Raw genomic sequence first — 24588 nt, forward strand, 5'->3', positions numbered from 1 at the left:
GAATGTTTTCTTCACATCACTCTGCAGCTTTATTAAGTTTATTCCCAGTTGTAGTTCTTATTTTTTGTTGCTATCATAAGTGATCTTAACTTGTATTATATTTTTCAACTGGTGGTTTTTTCTATATTTATACCTCTTATTTTGTCCTCTCATCCAGTTATAATATCTAATGTTTCCAGAATTGTTATATAATAGTAGTGATAATATTCATCCTTATCTTTTTAAAAAATTAATATACTGGTTTTTAGAGCAGTTTTAGATTTATAGAAAACTGAGCAGATAGTGCAGAGTTCCCATGTATTCCCTCTTCCCTGCAGTTTGCCCTAATATTAACATCTTGTATTAGTGTAGTACATATGATTGATTATCATATTTTTACATTATTATTAACCAAAGTCCATAGTTTCCCTTAGGATTCACTCTTTCTGTTACTCACTTCTGTGGATTTTGACAATGCGTAATGTCATATATCCATCGTTACAGCATCGTACAGAATAGTTGTAGCACCCTGAAAATCCCCTTTGCTTCACCTGTTCATCTCTCCTCACACTGCCTCCCCGCCCAATCCCTGGAAAGAGCTGATTTACTATCTCTGTAGTTTTGCCTTTTCCAGAATGTCATATAGTTGGAATCATACAGTATATGGCCTTTTCAGACTGGCTTATTTCATACAACAGGATGTATTTAAAATTCCTCCATGACTTTTGTGGCTTGATAGCTCATTTCTTTTTATTGTTGCATAACATTCCATTGTATGGATGTACTAGTTTGTTTATCCATTCAACTGTTGAAGGATATTTTGGTTGCTTCTGGTTTGGGCAGTTATAAATAAAGCTGCAATAAACAGTTATCTGCAGGTTTTTGTATGGACCTAATTTTTTCAACTCATTTGGGCAAATACATAGATCATATGCTTGATCATATGGTATGTTTAGCATTGTAAGAAATTGCCAAACTGTTTTCCAAAGAGGCTGTACCGTTTTTTATTCCCACCAGCAATGAATGAAAGTTCCTATTGCTCCATGTCCTCACCAGCATTTGATATTGTAACTTTTTTAGATTTTAGCCATTCTAATAGATGTGCATCTGTATCTCTTTTGTTTTAATTTGTATTTCCCTAATGACAAAAGGAGTTGAGCGTCTTTCTATATGCATATTTACAATCTGTATATCATCTTTGATGGGGTGTCTATTAAGATTTTACCCATTTTTTGAGTTGTTTGCTGAGTTTTTAGTAATCCATGCATGTTAGATTTTGTCAGATGCTTTTTCTGCATCTACTGATATGATCGTATGATTTTTCTTCTTTAGTAAGTTGATGTGATGCATAACATTAATGAATTTTTGAATGTTGAACCAGTCTTGCATACCTGGAATAAATAAATAAATAATTTTTTTTTCAGCTTAGCTTAAGATATTTATTCAGTGCTCTCACAGTTGGCCTCAGTGGCTCAGCAAAGGGGCAGAGCAGGGTAGGGGCGTACAGTGACACAGTGCATCCTTCATTTTTCATTGATAGATAGCTCTTTTTATATATTGTTTGCTTCGATTTGCTGATATTTTTCTTGAGGATTTTTACATCTGTGCTCATGAGAGATACTTGTCTGTAGATTTTCTGTCTTTGTCTAGTTTTGGTATTGGAGTAATGCTGACCTCATAGAATGATTTGGAAGTGTTCACTCTGCTTCCGTTTTCCGAAAAAGTTAACATATTAAAGTAGTGGAAGGCAACAAAATGTGTATTTCCTGATCTAAGAATTGAGAAGATCTTTCTAAACATAAGTTACCAAATCGTGGCATAGAGTTATTCATAATCTTCCTTTATTACCCTTTAAATGTCCATGGGCTCCATAGCAGTGGCCCCTCTTCATGTTTGATATTAGTAATTTGTGTCTTCTCTAATTTTTTCTTCGTTAAGCTGGCTAGAGATTTATCTATTTTGTTGCTCTTTTCAAAGAAATGGCTTTTGTTTTTATTTCCTTTATTGATTCTCTGTTTTCATTTAATTGATTGCTGCTCTAATTTATTATTTCTTATCTTTTGCTTGCTCTGAGTGTTTATTGCTCTTCTTTCTCTAGTTTCCTAAGGTGGAAGCTTAGATTATTGATTTTAGATCTTCTTTTCTAATACATAAATTTTAATGCTGTAGCTTTCCCTCTACAGACTGCTTTAGCTATAGCCCATGAATTTTGATAAGTTGTATTTTCATTTTCACTTAGTTCAAAATATTTTAGAAGTGTGTTGTTTAATCTCCAAATATTTTTGGATATTCCAGCTATCTTTTTGTTAGTGATTTCTAGTTTAATTCTGTTGTGCTCTGAAAGCATGCTTCATATGATTTCTATTCTTTTAAATTTGTGAAGTTGTGTTTTATGTCCCAGAATGAGGTTTATCTTGGTGAATGTTCCATATGAGCATGAAAAGAATGTTTTTTCTGCTGTTGTTAGATAAAATATTATATAAATGTCAGTTGGATCCGATTGATTCATGGTGCTATTCAGTTCAACTATATCCTTACTTATTTTCTACCTCTTGGATCTGTCAATTACTGATAGAAATGTGCTTAAATTTCCAAGTATAATAGTGGCTTTGTCTAGCTCTCCCTGCAGTTTTTTTTTTTTTTTTTTAAAGATTGGCACCTGAACTAACAACTGTTGCCAATCTTCCTTTTTTTCCCTCGTTTTTCTCCTGAAATCCCCCCAGTACATAGTTGCATATTTTAGTTGTGGATCCTTCTAGTTGTGGCATGTGGGACACCGCTTCAGTGTGGCCTGATGAGCGGTGCCATGTCCATGCCCAGGATCTGAACCGGTGAAACCCTGGGCCACTGAAGCAGAGCCCATGAACTTAACCATTCTGCCATGGGGCCGTTCCCTCTCCTTGCAGTTCTAGCAGATTTTATCTCATATTTTGATGCTGTGTGTTAGGAGTATATACCTTAAGAATTTTATGTCTTTGTGAAGACCTGACCTGCTTATCATTATGTGATGTCCCTCTTTATCCCTCGTAATATTCTTGCTCTGAAGTCATCTTTGTCTGAAATTTATATAGTTATTGCAGCTTTCTTTTGAATAGCGTTGGCATGGTGTATCTTTCTCCATCTCTTTACTTTTAATCTGTGTCTTTATATTTAAGCATGCATAGTTGGGTTTTGTTTTTTTAATCCACTCTGCTGGTGTCTTTGTCTTTTAATTAGTATATTTAGACCATTCACATTTAAAATGATTATAGATATAGTTGTATTACTATCTTTCATATTTGTATTTTCTATTCATTTCACTTGTTCTTTGCCCATGTTTTTCTGCTTTTTTTGGTTTTAATTGAATATATGATTTTATTTTCTCCTCTCTCTTAGCATATCAATTATACTTCTTTTAAAATTTTTTTATGGTCATCCTAGAGTTTGAAATATATATTTACAGCTCATCTAAGTCCTCTTTTAGACAACAATGTACCCCTTTATGGGAAGTGCAGGTGCCTTGTAAAAGAGTGTTCTTACTTCTTTCCTAGTGTCCTTTATGCCATTGCTGTCATTCATTTCACTTATCCAAAAGCTATAATCGCCAAATACATGAAAGATAATTTTGTGGACACAAAATTCTAGGTTGGTGGATCTTTTTCTTTCAACACTTTAAATATTTCACTCTACTCTTCTTTCGTGCAAGTTTCTCAAGAATCATCCTGTGTAATCTTATCCTTGTTCTAGCAGTAAAGTGTCTTTTCCTCCAGTTTCTTTCAAGATTTCTTTTTTTAATAAATTTATCTGTTTTTTTTTTTTTTTGAGGAAGATTAGCCCTGAGCTAACATCCACTGCCAATCCTCCTCTTTTTGCTGAGGAAGATTGGCCCTGAGCTAATATCTTCCTCTATTTTATAGGTGGGATTCCTGCCACAGCATGGCTTGGATAAGCAGTGTGTAGGTCCACACCCGGGATCTGAACCAGCGAACCTCCAGCTGCCAAAGCAGAGCATGCAAACTTAACCACTGTGCCACCAGGCTGGCCCTTCTTTCAAGATTTTTTTATCTTTGGTTTTTAGCAGTTTGAATATGATATGCCTCGGTATGTCGGTTCTCTGATGATTTTAAGAAGAGTTGTTAATCTTCAGTGTGTGCAGCTTTTTTCTTGTTCTAAGGATGGGAGTGATAACTTCTAAGCTCTTTACACATCTGAGCAGAAACTGGAAGGTCCTCATCCTTGTCTTTATTCTTATTTGTATATTGTCAGCCTAATGTTAACTGTTAGTTTATAGTTTGAAATGCATAAATAATGTGTGATTATATTTTATCTTTGATTCTTTTTTTTAAGGAAGGGGACCCAAAACATTCCCTGTAATAAAAAATACCTATGAACTTACTTTTTTAATTCTACGCAATTGGAGGAAAGGACTCAATGCCTCTTGGTAGCCAAGCATTTACATTCATTGTTCAGTAGTGTGTCTTGGCCACAGTGTTCTCTGAATAAAGGGATAAAGGATAAAGGGGGAGTTTAAAAGAGTCCCTCCAACTTACCTTTACCATAGGAGCTCTACTTTTTGCTTTATGTGTAGAGATTTTCAGTCACAATTTAGTTGGAAAAGAGAGTTCTATGGCTACAAAAGACAATTTGAAAGCCACTTTTTCAGAATATATTGCTCCTCGTAGATATCTAATTAATAACTGCTACAGAAGACATGAAAATTATTTCCCTTTGGGAGAAACATAATCTGTATTTTGTTTGTATTTGCATCATTAAGGGTCAAAGCAGGAATTTAGAGACTCTCAAATTCATTCTAGACAAACATTTCCAGTGTGGAAGCTGTTCTGTCTAGGAACCAGTGACTTTTTTTTTTTTTTTAAGTTCATAATAGTTTACATCAATGTGAGATTTCAGTTGTACGTTATTTCTTGACTGTCACCACATAAGTGTTCCCCTTCACCCTCTGTGCCCACCCCCACCCCCCTTCCACTGGTAACCACTGAACTGTTTTCTTTGTCCAAGTACTTGTTTATATTCCACATATGAGTAAAATCATCTGGTGTTTGTCTTTCTCAGACTGGCTTATTTTGCTTAGCATAATTCCTTCTAGGTCCTTCCATGTTATTGCAAATGGGATAAATTCATCCTTTTTTTCTAGCTCAGTAGTATTCCATTGTGTATATATACCACATCTTCTTTATCCAATCGTCAGTCGATGGGCACTTGGGTTGCTTCCATGTCTTGGCTATTGTGAATAGTGCTGCAATGCACATAGGGCTGCATGTGTTATTTTGGATTGTTGATTTCAAATTGTTTGGATAGATACCCAGTAGTGGGATAGCTGGGTCATATGGTAGTTGTATTTTTAGTCTTTTGAGGAATCTCCATGATGTTTTCCATAGTGGCTGCATCAGTTTGTATTCCCACCAGCAATGTTTGAGGGTTCCCTTCTCTTCATACCCTCTCCAACGTTTGTTATTTTTAGTGTTAGTGATTATAGCAGTTTTAATGGCATAAGGTGGTATCTTAGTCTAGTTTTGATTTGCATTTCCCTGATGACTAGTGATGTTGAACATCTTTTCATGTGTTTATTGGCCATCTGTATATCTTCTTTGGAAAAGTGTCTGTTCATCGCCTCTGCCCACTTTTTGATTGGGTTGTTGCTTTCTTATTGTTCAGTTGTGTGAGTTAGAAACCAGAGACTTTTATTTGTACTGATAAACTTGATATTCCCTGACCACCCGGGAATCTACTCAGGTGGTGTTGAGGTTCAGACCATTGGGTTCCTGCTGAACCTTATACAGTTGTAATTCCTCCTAAAGATTCTAACATAAGGTTTTATTATGCCAACTATACAAACCTGAATAGTATTTTTGTAGGAAGATGAGGTTTGAATAATGGTTGGTCTGATGGGAAATAACAGAAAACAGCAAGAACAAACCTCAACCTCGCTATATGTTACAAATGAATAAAAACTTATAGGTAGGTAGAATTTGTATTCTCAATAAATGTGCTTCTACTTCTTCCAGAAGTATCATCCAAATTTCATGGTAAATCTTTAATTTCTTCTAGTAATTGATGTTTCAGAAATCATGTAGTCAGTTTAAATAAATGAAAAAAAATTGAAATAGTTAACAAAAACTAGTAGCAGTTTTATACATTTTATTTCAGTGTAAAGAAGTACCTAAAGACTAGTTGAGTATGATATATAAAATTGACATCTTGATGATTTGAAAATATTTGATAAGTAAAGTATCCATAGTGGAAATTTATCATGCATCAATGACTGCTTAATTCGAGTTAAGTTGACAGCTTAGGTTGAAATTAATCAGTGGTTACATTGATCAGTACCTTGAATTGCATAGCAATAGGAGAATAAAATAGAAATTTGTTTTATAGCATCTTTTGTCTGAATTTTGTGATCATAACCCCAGAAGATGTCTTCAGAGGGTTGATGCTTTCCCCTCTGAAAGTTTTATCACATTAGCACAATATCTGGCACATAAAAGGCTTTTGATTAATATTTGTTGAGTGAGTTAAATGAATGAAGATTAACTAGCTTGATTCTGTAGTCAACAGTTCTTTGCTGACCTGGGTTGTTGGCATCTTGCCTTTTCTACTGTCAGAGGAACAGTTCCATCATCTTGCTGTTTTTTTGTTTTTAAAAGATTTTATGTAAAAGCTCTAGAATCACTGGGTATTTTGCTAATATTATTATACTTAAAATTTGAACTCATACGCCTTTGTAAATATGAGATTAATTTCATGTAACAATATTTTTTGGTAGCATCAGTTTGAGAAGTACATATTCCTTGGGCCTTAACTATTGATCTGCCATTAATTAAAAAAAATATATTAGGAAAAGCCCTAATTTCTTCCACAGTTGGCACAGTTGGTGGCAGACTTTTCTTTTTTTTTTACCTTACTTCATTCTTCCAAGCAGTGAATATCAAAGAATACTTAAAGATCGTACCCCAAACCAAAAAGTTATATACCATGGGACAAATTTGCCAAATTGTGTTGAAGTCCATTTCAGTGTTATTTAAAATATTTGTGAAAATAATTTCCTAGCATGAGAATCTAGGCCGCAGTGTACTAATAAACTTTATTTATTCTATGGAAACTATGCACAGAATAAGGAAAATTATGTACCAGTGCTAATCTCTTAAACCTAGTATGCTTTCAGAATTTGCCAGCATTTAAAAAAAGAAATAATTTATATCATCATAGATACTGTCTATAAAAGGCTACCTCAGTTTTTACCTGGTAATAAATTTATGCATGTTATCCAAGTAAACAATCATGCATTCTAGTTTAGTAGGAAAAAATCAGGTCTTTTGTGTTAGACGTTTCTGTTTTCAAATCCCTGCTCTTGCCATGTAGTTCTGTGACTCTGGAAAGTTTACAGAAAGTTTGTTTCCTCAGCAGTAATGTGGGGATAATTTTACCATCTTCAGAGAGCCATCATAGCAATCAAATAAGATGATGTTTATCAATATGCCAGATACACAGTAAGTACTGAGCAAACAGAAGTTCGGGTAGGGGAGGTACTTTATGCTGCGTGCAGCTTTGTCAAGAACACTGTGAAGTAATATACTGCCACCTCTTTCAAGGAGTCTGGGTGAGTATCCAAAGTTTCAAATTCATTTGTGTGCTTTATTTATCTCATTAAAAACACACAAATACACACAGCACCACTCGTTGTAGTTTTGATTTGCATTTCCCTGATAGTTAATGATATTGAACATCTTTTCATGTGCCTGTTGGCCATCCGTATGTCTTCTTTGGAGAAATCTCTGTTCGGATCTTTTGCCCGTTTTTTAATTGGGTTGTTGGTTTTCTTGCTTTTGAGACATAGGAGTTCTTTGATATTTTGGATATTAACCTCTTATCTGGTATATGGTTTGCAAATATTCTTTCCCAATTGTTAGGCTGTCTTTTCATTTTGTTGATGGTTTGCTTTGTTGTGCAGAAGTTTTTTAGTTTGATGTAGTCCCATTTGTTTATTTTTTCTTTTGTTTCCCTTGCCTGGTCAGACATGGTACTTGAAAATATGGTGCTTTAAGACCGATGCCAAAGAGCATACTGCTTGTTTTCTTCTAGAAGTTTCATGGTTTCGGGTCTTACATTCAAGTCTTTAGTCCATTTTGAGTTGATTTTTGTGCATGGTGTAAGATAATGGTCTACTCTCGTTCTTTTGCATCTGCTGTCCAGTTTTCCCAACACTGTTTATTGAAGAGACTCTGCTTTCTCCATTGCATGCTGTTGGCTCCCTGGTCAAAAATTAGCTGTCCATATATGTGTGGGTTTATTTCTGGGTTCTCGATTCTGTTCCATTGATCTGTGTGTCTATTTTTGTGCCAGTACCATGCTGTTTTAGTTACTGTAGCTTTGTAGTATATTTTGAAAACAGAGTGTGATACCTCCCGCTTTGTTCTTTTTCCTCAGGATTCCTTTGGCTATTTGGTGTCCTTTGTTGTTCCATATAAATTTTAGGATTCTTTGTTCTATTTCTGTGAAAAACGTTGGAATTTTGATAGGGAGTGCATTGAATCTATAGATTGCTTTAGGAAGTACGGACATTTTACCTATGTTAATTCTTCCAATCCAAGAGCAGGGAATATCTTTCCATTTCTTTGTGTCTTCTTCAATTTCTTTCAACAATGTTTTATAGTTTTCAGTGTATAGATCTTTCACCTCTTTGGTTAAGCTTATTCCTAGATATTTTATTCTTTTAGTTGCAATTGTAAATGGGATTGTATTCTTAATTTCTCTTCTACTTCGTTGTTAGTGTATAGAAATGTAACTGATTTTTATATGTTGATTTTGTATCTTGCAACTTGACTGTATTCATTTATTATTTCTAAAAGTTTTTTACTGAATTATTTAGGGTTTCCTGTGTATAAAATCATGTTATCTGCAAATAGTAACAGTTTCACTTCTTCTTTTCCAATTTGGATCCCTTTTATTTCCCTGACCCCTGATTGCTCTGGCTAGGACTTCCAATACTGTGTTAAATAAGAGTGGTATCCTTGTCTGATTCCTGTTCTTAGAGGGATAGCTTTCAGTTTTTCTCCATTGAGAATGATGTTAGCTGTGGGTTTGTCATATATGGCCTTTATTATGTTGACATATTTTCCTTCTGTACCCATTTTATTCAGAGGTTTTATCATAAATGGATGCTGTATTTTGTCAAATGATGTCTCTGCATCTATTGAGATGATCATGGGATTTTTATTCTTTATTTTGTTAATGTGGTGCACCATGTTGAATGATTTGTGGATGTTTGAACCATCCCTGCATCCCTGGAATAAATCCCAGTTGATCATGGTGTATGACCTTTTTAATATATTGTTGTATTCGATTTGCTAGTATTTTGTTGAGGATTTTTGCATCGATGTTCATCAGTGATATTGGTCTGCAATTTTCTTTTTTTGTGTTGCCCTTGTCTGGTTTTGGTATCAAGATTATGTTGGCTTCGTAGAATGAGTTAGGAAGCTTCACTTCCTCTTCAGTTTTTTGGAAGAGTTTGAGAAGGATAGGTATTAAGTCTTCTTTGAATGTTTAGTAGAATTCACCAGGGAAGCCATCTGGTCCTGGACTTTTATTTTTTGGGAGGTTTTTGATTACTGTTTCATTCTCCTTACTGGTGATTGGTCTATTCAAATTCTCTACTTCTTCTGGATTCAGTTTTGGAAAGTTGTATGATTCTAAGAATTTATCCATTTCTTCTAGATTATCCAATTTGTTGGTATATAGCTTTTCATAGTATTCTCTTATAATCTTGTATTTCTGGGGTGTCCATTGTTATTTCTCCTCTTTCATTTCTGATTTTATTTATTTGAGCCTTCTCTCTTTTTTTCTTGGTGAGTCTAGCTACAGGTTTGTCAATTTTATTTGTCTTTTCAAAGAACCAGCTCTGGTTTCATTGATTTTTTGTATTTTTTTTTAGTCTCTATTTAATTTATTTCTGCTCTGATTTTTATTATTTCCTTCCTACTGCTGATGTGGGACTCTGTTCTTTTTCCAGTTCCTATAGGTGCACTGTCAGATTGTTTATTTTGGATTTTTCTTGTTTGTTGAGGTAGGCCTGAATTGCTATAAACTTCCCTCTTAGAACCACTTTTGCTGTATCCCGTAGATTTTGGCATGTTGTATTTTCATTTTCATTTGTCTCCAGGTATTTTTTGATTTCTCCTTAGATTTCTTCATTGACCTACTCATTGTTCAGTAGCATTTTGTTTAATCTCCACATATTTGTGGCTTTTCTGATTTTCTTCCTGTAGTTGATTTCTAATTTCATACCTTTGTGGTCAGAAAATGTGCTTGGTATTATTTCAATCTTCCTAAATTTGTTGAGACTTCTTTTGTATCCTAACATGTGATCAAGCCAGGAGAATGTTCCATGTCTATTTGAAAAGAATGTGTATTCTGTAGGTTTTGGATGAAATGTTCTATATATATATGTATATCTATTAAGTCCGTCAGGTCTAATGTGTTGTTTAAGGCCAGTGTTTTCCTTATTGATCTTCTGTTTCGATGGTCTATCCATTGGTGTAACTGGAGAGTTAAAGTCCCCTACTATTATTGTGTTACTGTCTATTTCTCCTCTTATGTCTGTTAATAATTGCTTTGTATATATAGCTGTTCCTCTGTTGGGTGCATAGATATTTACAAGCGTTCTATCCCCTTCTTGGATTGTTCCCTTTATCACTGTGTAGTGCACTTCTTTATCTCTTGTTACAGTTTTTATTTTAAAGTCTATTTTGTCTGATATAAGTATTGCTACCCTAACTTTCTTTTCTTTGCCATTTGCATGGAGTGTCTTTTTCCAGCCTTTCACTTTCAGTTTGTGAGTGTTTTTAGGTCTAAAGTGTGTCTCTTGTATGCAGCATATATATGGGTCTTGTTTTTTTAATCCAATCGGCCACCCTATGTCTTTTGATTGGAGCATTTAGTTCATTGATATTTAAAGTAGCTATTGATAAATATGTATTTATTGCCATTTTTTTACCCTTTTTCCTGGGTATTTGAGTAGTTCTTCTCTGTTCCTTTCTTCTTCTCTTACTCTCTTCCCTTGTAGTTTGATGGTTTTCTTTAGTAATATATTTGATTTCTTTCCTCTTATTTATTTATTATAGGTTTCTGGATTGTGATTACCATGAGGTTCATATGTAATATTCTACATCTATAGCAGTCTATATTGAGTTGATAGTTTCCCTAGTTAGGCCTCTTTCTAAAAACTCTACTCTTTTACTCCCATCCTCCCACATTTTATGTGTTTGAAATCATATCTAATTTCTTATTTTGTATGTGTCTATCCATTACCCTTTTATCATTGAAATACATAATTTCAGTACTTTTTTATTTTAACCTTCATAATATCTTCATAAGTGGTTGATCTGCTGCATTTACTGTAGTTTTGCCTTAATCAGTGGTTTTATTGCCTGAGTTTTTGGGGAGTTTTTTTTGATAATTTTCTTATCCCTATATGTGGTCTTCTCTTTCTCACTTAAATAAGTCCTTTCAGCATTTCTTGTAGAACTGATTTCTTGGTGATAAACTCCTTTAATTTTTGCTTGTCTGGGAAACTCTCTCTCCTTCAATTCTGAATGATAACCTTGCTGGATAGAGTATTCTTGGTTGTAGGTTTTTTTCCTTTCAGCACTTTAAATAAGTCATGCTAATCGCTTGTAGCCTGTAGGGTTTTGGCTGAGAAGTCCCCTGATAGTCTTATGGGCTTTCCTTTATATGTCACGTGTTGCCTTTATCTTGCAGCTTTTAGGATTCTCTCTTTATCTTTAATTTTGGACATGTTAATTATAATGTGTCTTGGTTTGGGCCTCTTTGGGTTTATCTTTTTGGTGCTCTCTGTGCTTCCTGTATTTGGACGTCTGTTTCCTTCCTTAAGTTAGGAAAGTTTTCAGCTATTATTTCTTCAAATAGATTCTCTGCCCCTTTGTCTCTCTCTCCTCCTTCTGGGACACCTATAATATGAATGTTAGCATGCTTGATGTTGTCCCAGAGTTCCCTTAGACTGTTCTCATTCTTTTTTATCTGTTCAGGTTGGGTGATTTCCTCTAGTCTTTCATCTACTTGCTGATCTGTTATTCTGTATCATCTACTCTGCTGTTGAGTCTCTCTAGTGAATTTTTAATTTCTGATTGGTTCTTTTTTATATTTTCCTATTCTTTGTTGACGTTCTCACTGTGTTCATCCAGTCTTCTTCCAATATCAATGAGCATCCTTATGAGTTTTTGTTTGAACTCTTTATCGGGTAGCTTGCTTACTTCTGTTTCATTTAGTTCTTTTTATGGGATTTTGTCCTGTTCCCTTGCTTGGAACCTATTCCTTTGCCTCCTCATTATGCCTCTTTCTCTGTGCTTATATCTGTGTATTAGGTGAGTCAGCTATGTCTCCTGTTCTTGGAGAAGTGGCCTTATGTCAGAGATGCTTTTTGAGGCCCAGCAGTGTGCTTCCCTCTCATCACCAGTCCAAATGTCCCAGGAGTGACCCCTGTGTCAGCAACTTGTGTCCTTCTGCAGCAGAGTTGCTCTTATTGCAGGTCCCCCTGGAGTCTAGGCTTTCCCTCTCTGGCCAGCTGTTTGTAAATCAGGTTTGGGGAGCCCCAGCACCGTTGGCTACAATGACTAATAGCACACTCCTGTTGCAGTTTTCCTGTTAAATGAGTAAGCACCCAGTATGGCTGCTTGCTAAGCTCAGGGGCTTACAGTTTTGTAGGCCTCAGGCCTGCATGTTGTCAGCTCTCTTAGAATTGCAGCTGAGTGGAGCTGGCCCAAGGCATGAGAACACCCAGTTGTTTCAGGCTTTGGAAGGTGGGGCCGATCCCCTTTATGGCTGTTTGTGAAGCACAGCTCTTCTGCCACTTATAAGCCCCACCCACTACAGGTCCCCACATACCATCGACACAGTCCTGGCCTGTGCACACTTCCTGACCCCCTCAAGCATACCCAGTTGCCCCACTGCTGAGGCCCCCACTTCTCCTCCAATGCCCCCTACAGTTCACCTGGTCTTCACACAGGCCCTGCCCTACAGAGGCAGACACACTCACCTGCCTGTAGAGGATCCAAGCACCCAGTCTATGCAGGCTGAAAAGTTGCCTGAGGCTTTGCTGTTGGGTGGGGCCAGTCCCTACGATGGGTCTGCCTTGACTGAACTGGGCTAAATCTGCACTCTAGTGGATGTGGCAGAACCCTGGGCTAACAGGCCAGGGGAAGAACTCCAGTGGTGTCTACCAGTATCTGTGTTAGCATGCCTATACTAGATCACAATGGCCACCACCAATATCTCAGTCTCCAGAGAGGTCTCACCTCTTACCGAGATGCACCTAGAGCCTACCAGGCAAGTCTCCAAAGGACTGTGTACTTTTCTTTCTGGTGATTTTAGGTTGCTCTCTGAGATGGGTTAATTTGTGCCTGGGTCCTTTAAGAGCTGGCCTTATTCTGCTTATGTCAATAGCTTTTCTGGGGGTATTCCCTGTTATAGTTAGTAGCCAGCAAAGCCAGATAGTATGACGCTCGTCTCAGTTGTTCTGAGTCTGAAGGATGCTTATAGTGGTAACATGCCCCCACTCAGGTCCCCACTTCTCCAGGGAAGGCTGCACACCTTAGGGTGGCTCCTGCCTGGCTTTCTGTGAAGCTCCACTGCTTGCAAAGGGGGCTTTGTTCTCTCCAGGAGTTTCTGCCTCTTCTGTGTCAGTCAGGACTGTCTCTTCTTGTGGGGGTTCTTTCATCCAGTTTTCAGTTCTCTCTAGGGTAATTTTTCCAAGAATAGTTGTAACCTGGTTTGTGGGAGGAGGTGAGTTCAGAGTCTGCCTACACTGCCATCTTGATGATATCTCTCCTCTATTAATTATAATTAATAATACTAATATTATTGTTAATATTATAATATTATTAACTGTTAGAAAGAAAGGAGGTGGAGCCAAGATAGTTAGTTTTGGCTGTCTTCAATCAGAACCCCCTTCTTATTTTTGAGATATTTCACATAATTTGAATCTTACTTGGAGGCAGGACATCTCTCTCTTTGTAAAAGCCTAAAAAAAAAAGAGGCCAAATACTTGCTTCCTCCCCCATTGCCCTTGGCTGCTGAGCCAGTCAATTAGTTACTCCTTCCTGTGGGTTTGAATCTGTACTAACTATGGCAAAGAAGTTGACAGTGGAGAATTTATTCCTGCAGCAACAGTAACATTTAGTTTCTAAGAACACCAGTACTGATTTTGGGCTGTCCAGTTTGCATTTGTAATTTTTAGTTCTGTATTAAGGCAATAAATTAATTTCTTTTAATAGTAAAGTTAATTGTCTTTTTTTTCATTTGGAACTTTTACAACTGGATATAATAAAAATTGAGTTAGTCTCCCAGCAAGGTTGTTGGCTTGGAGTTTTCCCCTGCAGATTTTAGTAACTTGTTACTAAATCTCATTTAAATATACAGTAATGCACACCTTTGGTATTTCTTTTGCCACAGAATATTATCTGTGTAAAGCAATTAGATGTCAAGAGTTGAGGTAAAAGTTCATTGTTCTACAACTAATAATACGGCTTTTTTTTTTTAACTAAAATATGTTTGCAGTATAGATTTTTTTGATATATAGTATGATTATTTATGTGCATTTATTAACATTGAAATGCACATCTTTGGAACTAAAAGGTTCCTGCAAAAAATATATATATACCATGTGTTTTAAGTCAAATTAAATTTTCTTTTGCAGCAGGAGGGCTATTAAGAAGGATGTGAAATACTTTTTTGATAATTAAAGAAAAATAGCCGGCCAAGAACTTAAACAACTAAGAAAACTCTAGATGAAACTATCTGAACTAAAGTGCTATTTTCATCCCTGTTATTTATGTTTTAAAATCAGAGGAAACAATCTTAGCTTTATAACCACCGATGTTTGGCTTTAAGTTATTCTTTTGAATATGGTGAATTATTACAGTATCATGATATGTACTGTGTATTATTAATATATATGACCTCTTGTATAGATTGCAGGTTTTTAAATAATAAAATCTTAAGGTAGTAGAAAAATTATGCTTTATTTACTTCTCTTATGTGTTTATGATGCCTAGGAAATTGTTTGATGGTAGGAAAAGTGATAGTAATAATTATAGTATAAATTACACCTTAAAGTAACGGTTGTTGGCTTTATTTTAGTTCAGGTAGAAAGTGTTTTAACCTTAAGTGGCAGCCTAGGGCAGCTGGCATCAGGAAACTTGCACCTAGTAGCCTTATGTGACTAATTTGTTCACTTGAACCAAACAGCTTGTCATCTGGATAAAAGAAAAAAGAATTTGACTCAAGGGGATTGGAATGAAAGAATGAAAGCTAATCCTGGGACTTAGCTGCAGTTATTTGAGTAATGAGCAGAGGACTAGCCGTTGTAAACTATATTGATGATGTAATTGAAAATCATATGTATCTTCGAAAGATGGCCAATGACTGAGAAAAAAGTGTCAGATAAGGTTACTATAATAAATGTATTAAATATTAAATTTTTCATTGCCTTGCCAGGTATTGTAAATCTAGTTCCTATCTTTTGAGAAAATAACAGAATCAAAGAACAAGTGTTGTTTTTACTTGGAGTAGCATATATATCGTTACACTTAAGTATAGGATTCACTAGAAAGGAAAAGAGAAGCTGCAAAAGGGGATAGGAATGAAGGAACACAGTACAATTCAGTATATAAGTGGAGTTAACCCTGGAAATAGTGGCTACTTATGGTTAAGATCCAAGGGAAGGAAAGGGTGCGTGATGACAGAAGATTTAGTATAGGGAGGAAGTTAAGGAACCTCAAAAAGAGTAAACTTAGTTCTTTCAGTAGTAAGCCTTTTGTTTTTCAAAGACATGAAACTAAGACATTGTCCCCAAATTTGCAAACTTAACACTAATGCGGGGGAACAAGCTCTAAAATAATAAGATTGAAGTTTAGTGTTTAACAAAAGGTGAAAAAAGTTTGGAACAGTTTCCATGGGGAATGTTTTCAGGAGCAAAAATTAATAAAATGAGTTGTGACTGATGATGAGAGTCACTTGATAGTAGGCAGCATTGACTTGGACTAAAACTTTATTGAGCAAAGGTTGGCAGTTTTGGAACAGTTGTGGAAACAGTCCCCGGGTGGATGATTAGTAAGATGGGCGAGGTGAAATGACAGGAGGTTGGTAGTGGCACTGCTCCGACTGCTACTGCCTACCAGTAGTGATCCTGACGGTGATAGCTCTCGTTTATGTTGGCCTACTCTTTGCCAAATAATTTTACACGTATCATCAAATGTAAGCCTCACAACCACCTTGAAAGCTAGATTACCAGTCAGTAAAGTGAGTTTCAGTGAAACGTTATTTGCCTAGTGCTTCCACTGTTGCGCATCGGGGGGACGGGGGACACCATTCACATTGTATGTGTCAGAAACTGTATGTTTATTACAACCTTTTTTTAGCAGATAGCAGCAAAGTCTCTTAAGGAAGAGCGTTCTTTTAATTTGTACCAAGGCACCACATAGCCATACTGTGGCAGCAGTATGTAAAACTGTATCAGTAACAGTCCCAGTTTTGTTTAAAAACACATACACAAAAGAGAGAAAGGCTTAAAGGAAATATACCAAAATGTTAACGGTCCAGGTAATTGAATCACAGAGAATTTTATTTTCATTTGGCTGTTCTTTTGAATTTTTCTGATTTCTTTAAATGAGCGTGTTGTTTATTTGGGGGGGTTATTGACGGTAAGGTAGTAGAAAGGAAAATTGTTTTAGGCACACTGGTAAGCAGTAGTGGCATCCACCTCACTCTTATTCTTCTCCCCCCACATCCCAGAGAAATCCATAATATTCTGAGAATTCAGCATCTGTTTTGCATTGAAATTGCGTTTAAATGTTTTAAATCCAGATACTCCATTTAATGGATTTGGAAACCTTAACTTCTTTCCACCCTCATATGATCATTGCAACCAGCTTCATTCATTATTATTTTCTTTCTTTCTTTCTTTCTTTTTTTTTTTTTGAGGAAACCCTGACCCTGATGTTAGCCCTGCTAATATCTGTGCCCATCTTCCTCTACTTTATATGTGGGACGCTGCCTCAGCATGGCTTGATAAGTGGTGCAGAGGTCCGCACCTGGGGTCTGAACCAGTGAACCACAGGCCACCAAAGCAGAGCACGAGAACTTGACCACTGTGCCACTGGTCCTGCCCCTCATTCATTATTTTAGAACTTCACCTTGTACCACCTTGTCAGTGAATGGTTTGTATGACTTGAGTGGTTAGATAAATAGAGAGGAAATGGACTTAGGATGAGGGGAAAGGTAGTAGATAAGAGGGAAATAATAGACTGTGTTGGGCAGGTAAAGTGATGAGCACTTAAAAATCCCTGTTGTCTTAAAACTGTACACACACACAATTGTGTATATTTAGTAGTTAAAATTGATTTAAAGAAGCACTAACTTGATCCTTTTTTCTGATGACTGGTAATTCATCAATTTTGCGTATTGTAAATAAGCTTGATTCTTTTAATGTATTGCAAAATACTTTAGAAACAGCTATCGTTTTGACTAGTGACCAGTAGTAGTACATTTATAATAATATTTAGGGAAAAATCTTAAAAACACAATAAGAAATGCTTCCCTGTGACAATTATTATCTATATAACAGAGCTCCAGTCTTATTTATTTCATATTAATAGCATTGTGAGTACTGAAAATTAAAAAGAAATTCCAAAACTAAAAATGTACTTACTGATTTTAGTTTCACAGTAAACTTTTTTTTTTATTCCATCCCAGTGACTTATTTATTTTATAACTGGAGATTGGTACCTTTTGACTCCCTTCACCCATTTCACTCACCCCCTGTCCTCCACCTCTGGCAACCAATTTCTTCTCTATCTGTGAGTTTGGCTCTTTTTTAGATTTCACATGTAAGTGAAGTTATACAGTATTTGTCTTCATCTGACTTGTTTCCCTTAGCATGATGCCCTCAAGGTCATTTCTGGGCTCCCTATTCTGTTCCATTGATCTGTGTGTCTGTTTTTATGCCAATACCATACTGTTTTGATTACTATAGCTTTGTAATATAGTTTGAAATCAGAGAGCATGATGCCTCTAGCTTTGTTCTTTCTCAAGATTGCTTTGGCTCTTTGGGGTCTTTTGTGCTTCCATACATACAAATTTTAGGATTGTTTGTTCTATTTCTCTGAAAAGTGCCATTGGAATTTTGATAGGGATTGCATTGAATCTGTAGATTGCTCTGGGTAGTATGGACATTTAATAATATTAATTCTTCCAGTCCATGATAGTTTCACAGTAAACTTTTGGTAGGTATTTATATAGATGAATACGAATGATAAAAAATATATACTCTCTGGGGCTGGCCCGGTAGCATAGTGGTTAAGTTCACGCAGTCCTCTTTGGTGGCCTGGGGTACGCAGGTTCGGATCCTGGGTGCGGACTTACACGCTGCTCATCAAGCCCATGCCGTGGTCGTACCCACATACACAATAGTGGAAGACTGGCACCCCCATTAGCTCAGGGACAGTCTTCCTCAAGCAAAAAGAGGAAGATTGGCAACAGGTGTTAGCTCAGGGACAAATCTTTCTCACCTAAAAAAAAAGAAAAAGAAAGAAAGAAATAGGTAATCTGTAATGACTTTTGACATTGTCTTTTATAATTATTCAGTTATTCTTTTGATTAAAATTCATTTTAAAGTGTCAGTCATTTCCTGAAGGAATGTTAATTTGAAGTATTGTATATATACTGCACATCAAAGATTGGTTCAAATATAGATGTTTATATAACATCCATAAAAATTCAAATCCTAAGAGAGCTCTGCCACAAACTTTAAAGATATCGATTGTACAAATATTTGAGTTACTAATTAGTAATTGAAGACTTTTAACATATTCTTTGCTGTCTGGATTCCAGTATTCTCTCTCATTGCCATGTATTCTAATTATTCTAATTAGTTACATCCTTGGCCAGTTACCCACTCAGACATCTGTGTTGTTAATCCCCAGGCTACATGAATGAGTAGGATATGATGTTGGAGAAATGAGAGATGTGACTTCTTAAACATGGACAGACATGCAAAATGTGAATTCAACTAAAAAGCCAGACTTAGCAAACCTTGTTGCATTTAGATTGTTAGATTGAATTTTCTCGAGTTTATTATATGTAATATGAAATCTAGTAAATGCTTGAGCAGCTTATAAAAGTACAATAGAGTATGGTGTTTGTTTATAAGATAATCTGTTGTGTTTTAAAATGATTTTTCATTTACTTTCAAGAATTTCTCAGCTGACCTTTACTGAAGGTAGGGAATAGAGGATTAAACATATTAAACTTAAAACAAATTACCAAAAGTGTTCAGTACAGTTGAAGGATTTCACTTGGAAATATAAGCAGAGAAATTTTCGAAATATTTCAAAATGTTCTTTGAAATGAAATGAACTTGAGATTTGTTTTCAATATTTTGCTTAATATTTCTCTATATTGATCTGGAATTTTTGTGTTAGGAGAGCAAGTTTTCTATTTTAAAGGAAACATCCCAGTGTCAGAACATGTCTACTACTTGTATTTTTGTAGGTGGTTTCAGACGCCCTCCCAGGTTTTCTACCACGCGGCGACTGAACATGGAGGGAAAGATGTGTATCCAGGGCAGTGTCTTTGGGAAGGTTGTGAGCCTTTTCAGCGACAGAGGTTTTCTTTTATTACCCACTTACAGGTATACTTTCTTAATGCTATTTGGTCAGTAACTCATGTGGTCGCATTCAAGATATTGATGCCTATTCTTTTACTTCCTCTGTCTCACAAAAGGATAAGCACTGTTCAAAGGATGCCCTGCTTGCAGGATTAAAACAAGATGAACCAGGACAAGCAGGAAGTCAAAAATCTTCTACCAAGTAAGGAACATGACTTTACTTCCTTTTATACATAGACAAAGAAAAATCAGGAAAACATAGTGACAATGAAAGGCATCTTAGCATATCGGGAGACAGGAAACCTGGGTTCTGGTCCTACCATTAACCAGCTGAGTGATCCTGTTCAAATTGCTTAAATTCTCTTGGCATCACTTTTCTTATTGGCTGGACCACGTTGTCTGTAAGTACCTTGTAGCTCTAACATTTTGATTCTACTTTGTAGAGAAGTCACTGGAAGTAATGACAGATGATATATAAGAAATGCTTTGTAAACTGAAAATATATATATGGTTCTTCTTTGAGAGAGTACTGAAACATGTAATTGATAATGGCAAAGAGATTTCTTCTTACAGCTACTCTGAGGGGAGGCCAAGGTGGCATGTGAGGGTCCTGTGTAAGAGTATACATGTGACCTTTACCATGTGGTTATTCATTGACCTATTTTTTCATGAACACATACTTGTAATGCATGTAGTCAAGTTCTGAGTTGGTTGTAGATTCCTGTAAGGTCCTTATTAGATTTACATAATATCTCCTATTCTGTTTCTAATTGAGGGCTTTAGTTGTAGATTCTATAACCTAAATAATATTTTTAGCTCTCAAATTGTGAAAATAATTTGTCACCATTTATTGAGATACTGTTATGTATGGGCATTGTGCCAGACATAGGGAATTTTAAGAATAAGATTATAGTCTATAAATTGACAACTGAAATTCTAGAAGGAGAACTAGAAATGGAAACACAGAAGCTGCTTACATACTTTATTCATTCCATTACTGTTTAGTGAGCATCTACTCTGTGCTAGGCACTAAAGTATAGCATGAGGTACACATGACCAAGATGTGTTTTGCTGTTCTTAAGTGTCTGGAGATCCAGTGAGAGGTATTAGTAATTCTTCCTGTGCAGTGTAATAAGTACTAAAACGAAGATATGCACGAGGCGCTGTGAGAGCCCAGTTAAGTCAATCTAAGAGACCAGGGAAGGCTTTCCGGTTGAAAGTGCAATCAAATTGAGACCCAGATAATGAGGACTCAACAGCTGGGGGTCTCATAAGCCATTATCATGAGGTTGGATTTTATCCTAACGGCAGTGGACAGTCATTTTTCTGCCAAATATCTTTTTCTATAATTTTCACTTTATTTAATTTATAGCTTATGAGAGTATATTAGACTACATTTGGTTTTGCTCAAGTTTAGAGGAAGAAACATTTAGTATATCAGTTACAATTAACCAAAAATCTTTGTTACTTACACATAGACTCTAATAATGGTTTATATCCATATGACAATATCTGTAGACATATAGATGTAGTTATAAACTGGTTTACAATTTAAAGATTGTTTTTATGTTAACTTACTTAATCTTCAAAATTAGTTTACTTATGTAAAAAAGTGCCAGAAATATACCCGCTTTACAGATGTGCAACCTGAAGCACAGAGGGGCAAACTGAAATATTCAAAGTCACGCAGCTAGTTATAGTGTCAGAAAGAGGCAGGGTTCCTCACATGCAAGTCAGTGTTCTTTCCATCATTGCCTCACCAGAACATGACAGAAATTGATGCAATTTTTCTGCTTGGCCAAGGACATCTAGAGTAATTTAAATCTGATTTTATGCAAAATTCATCTCTGTAGTCCCTCCATTCTATATCTTTCATAAAGAACAGAACTGTACTGAAGGATTGATTGAAATTATTAAATAATGGTGAAAAGTAAGATTACATAACGAAGTAATCATTTGGAATGTAGTATTTAGCACAATTTCATGCTATTATCATCTTAAGTTATCTTTTGCTGGGTGATCTATACTGGTACCAATACATCCTTAGGTAATGATACTGTTTAGCAAAAATAATTTGCAACTCAAATTGTAGACTATTTAGCTCTTTGTTAACATCTTCACATTGCATTCAAAAATGTGAATGCCACAACTTTGATACTGTGTTGTATTTGTTTTGATTGCATGTTCACCAGCACAGTAACTTTAAAGATGGACTGTGCTAGAACAGCAGTCATTTGCCTTAAAATGATAGATTGGAAAATAAAAGACTTGGAACTAACCTTAATACTTAGAGCCCCTTTGCCTAGGCTGACACAAAGAATAAACATTAATGCTGGACCCTGGAAACTTTTATTCATTCTGTATCCAAAGTTTCAAAGTAACCACCTTAGGGGTTGGCAAGTTGGTTGTCACTGTCAATCTGTCTGCAGTGTTGTGTAACAGTTTCTTTCTTTCTCTGATCATTTCAGGCAGCCAGCTGTAGGGGGCACAAGCTCAACTCCAAGAGCACAAAAGGCCATTGTGAATCATCCCAGTGCTGCCCTTATGGCTCTAAGGAGAGGATCGAGAAACCTTGTCTTTCGAGATTTTACAGTAAGCGAGCCTTGAAAGCCCTATCTGTAAAGGTGTGAGCACTGTATGATTTAGATCTTTATTCTTTTTCTTTTCTTTTCCATTCTTTTTAAGGATGAAAAAGAGGGACCAATAACTAAACACATCCGACTAACAGCTGCCTTAATATTAAAAAATATTGGTAAATACTCAGAATGTGGTCGCAGGTGAGTAATCTGTTTTCCATAGCCAAAGTGAATTTAGACTATTTTACTTTTACATATAAGTTAATGAGATTAGATATCTGTATTTTAGTCATTGTTTTTCTCATCAGTTTTGTGAATATGTCCAAAAGCTTATGCCAAGGTCAGGGCATCACGATCTCTTAAAAGCCAAAAAAGTAGAGGAAAGCTGAAACAACGAAAAGTTTTCTTTTAACTTGTTTTATTAGGTTAATTTTCTTGCTGGCTATAGAATTTAGAGCAATAAGTAGATCTACTAAAGAGAAAACTTAGTTTATTGAGGGGAAAAATGAATTGGTCATTTGAATCATTTGGAATTAGAGTGGAATTCAGTTTGATAACTGGCATTTTAAGGAAGCCATGGAACTCATAGATGTTGCTAAACTTCACTGTAACACTCTGAAGTTTTAAAGTTACTTTCAAATGGACTGAAGCAATCAATGGGAAACTCAGGATTTTGTAGATCTATATAGAAACTAGAATGATAACGAATCCTAGAGAGAGCAGATGTGGAATGTTCTGTTGATCCCTTTTGGAACTTGTCGCCCTTGAAGCTTGAAGCTAATTTTCTGGTGTTCTTCCTGCATCTTCAGCTGACCCATCTCAGCCTCCTTCTTTGAGAAGTTGTGCTCTGAGGCATCTTGCCGCCAAGATAGTGACTTTCTCTCTAAGTCTTTCTCCTCCCACACTATTAATCCCATCTCCTAAGTATATCTTAAATCTACCTTAGTTGTCCTCCCCCATTTTACCTTGCGTTAGGTCTTTTATGGTAATTTTTGCAATAACCTTCCAATTGGATTTTCCAAACATAGGAACAGTGGTATCAATTACAAAAGGAAATGAGGCAATGAATTTGACTATATCCAATTTTAAAACTTAAGTAAACTAAAGATGAGTAAAACTTGAAACTGAACTTTAAAAAAAGTATTTGCAGTGATAAAAGTTAGTATTTTTAGTGTAGCAAATATTCTCACAGATGAATAAGAAAAATTAGTAACGCTCAAAAAAATAAGCAAAGTTTTCCAGAAAAAAAGAAATATGAAGGTTTAGTAATCATACAAGAAAACTAGCGACTCCTTGCTTCATTCCTAACGTGGTTGCTTCCTCTCTTCTCGCTGTGTGTCCCTCTGCACCCCTCGTTTTCTTCATAGCCTACCTTTCAGTTTCAGCCAAACTTAACCACATGCAGATTCCTGATCAGGCTAGGCTCTTCCATGTCACACTTTTGTTCTGTACCTTTGTGCCAGTGCTCATACTGTTCTCCATGCCTAGAATGCCTTCCGCCTGTGTTGCCTGCCGGCCGACTGTCTGCAGGCCCTTCTTGATTCAGCCCAGACTTTAGCTTCTGTGTGCCGCCTTTCCTGTGCTGTGTTCCCCTTCCCTACCCACTTTGTTCAGCTCTATTTTTTAACACGTCTGTCTTACAGCATTTAATCTCATTGTTTTGTAAATAGGTTTTATATGGCTTTTTTCCCCTACTGACCTGTGTGCAGACTTTCTCTGATTAATCTTTGTCACCTGAACACCTAGCACAGTGCCCAATACATTATAGATAATCTCCAATTCCTAGTCCTTCACGATTCAACCCTGGGGTTACTGCTTCCTTTCCTGACATCTTCCTCACTACCCTACGCGAACCTGGATTGCGAGAGTACCCTTTCCCACCCTACGCAGTGCACATCACCACCTTAGACAGTGAGATCTTTGAAAGCAGGGATTGAGTGTTTGTCGTTTTTGTGTCTTCAGTGCCTAGCACAGCGTTGGGAATGTAATAGTGATTCAGTAAGTATTTGATGGATAGACAGATGGAAGAAAAGAAGTCTCACAAATTCATTTTTTCCTAGAGTCCTGATCTGGAATTTGTGAAGACAATTGGAATTCTAAAAGTAATTTTATAACTTTTTCCTCACATTCAAATCACATATTTTTAGGCTTACAGCAAAGCCACTTTGGCTAAGTCTAATATATTTTATTTAGCCAAAAGTTTCCATTTTACTGTTTTTGCTTTATGTTGACTTTGTTATTTTATTTAACTCTAAACCTTCCAAATGTCTTCTGGCATCTTCAGTTCCTATGATCTTAGAATAGCAGAAGCAAAAGAATTAAATCAGACCATTAAATTCTTCCCATTCCCCCTCTCAG

The 24588-nt window shown here is 36.1% G+C and overlaps 1 protein-coding gene across 4 annotated transcripts in view; it reads left to right on the plus strand.

The window, feature by feature from the left end:
- The window catches only part of ARID2 (AT-rich interaction domain 2), a 161213-nt gene that overhangs the window by 126811 nt on the left and 9814 nt on the right, over window positions 1-24588 (plus strand). For all 4 annotated transcript variants that reach the window (XM_023643424.2, XM_023643426.2, XM_070271289.1 and 1 more), the window contains 4 exons: window positions 19540-19678; window positions 19771-19856; window positions 22123-22246; window positions 22340-22431. In XM_023643424.2, the coding sequence (XP_023499192.1) occupies window positions 19540-19678; window positions 19771-19856; window positions 22123-22246; window positions 22340-22431 (441 nt within the window). The remainder of the gene's footprint in view (window positions 1-19539; window positions 19679-19770; window positions 19857-22122; window positions 22247-22339; window positions 22432-24588) is intronic.

Source organism: Equus caballus, chromosome 6 (assembly GCF_041296265.1).
Source record: "Equus caballus isolate H_3958 breed thoroughbred chromosome 6, TB-T2T, whole genome shotgun sequence".
In the NCBI taxonomy this organism is placed as follows: domain Eukaryota; kingdom Metazoa; phylum Chordata; class Mammalia; order Perissodactyla; family Equidae; genus Equus; species Equus caballus.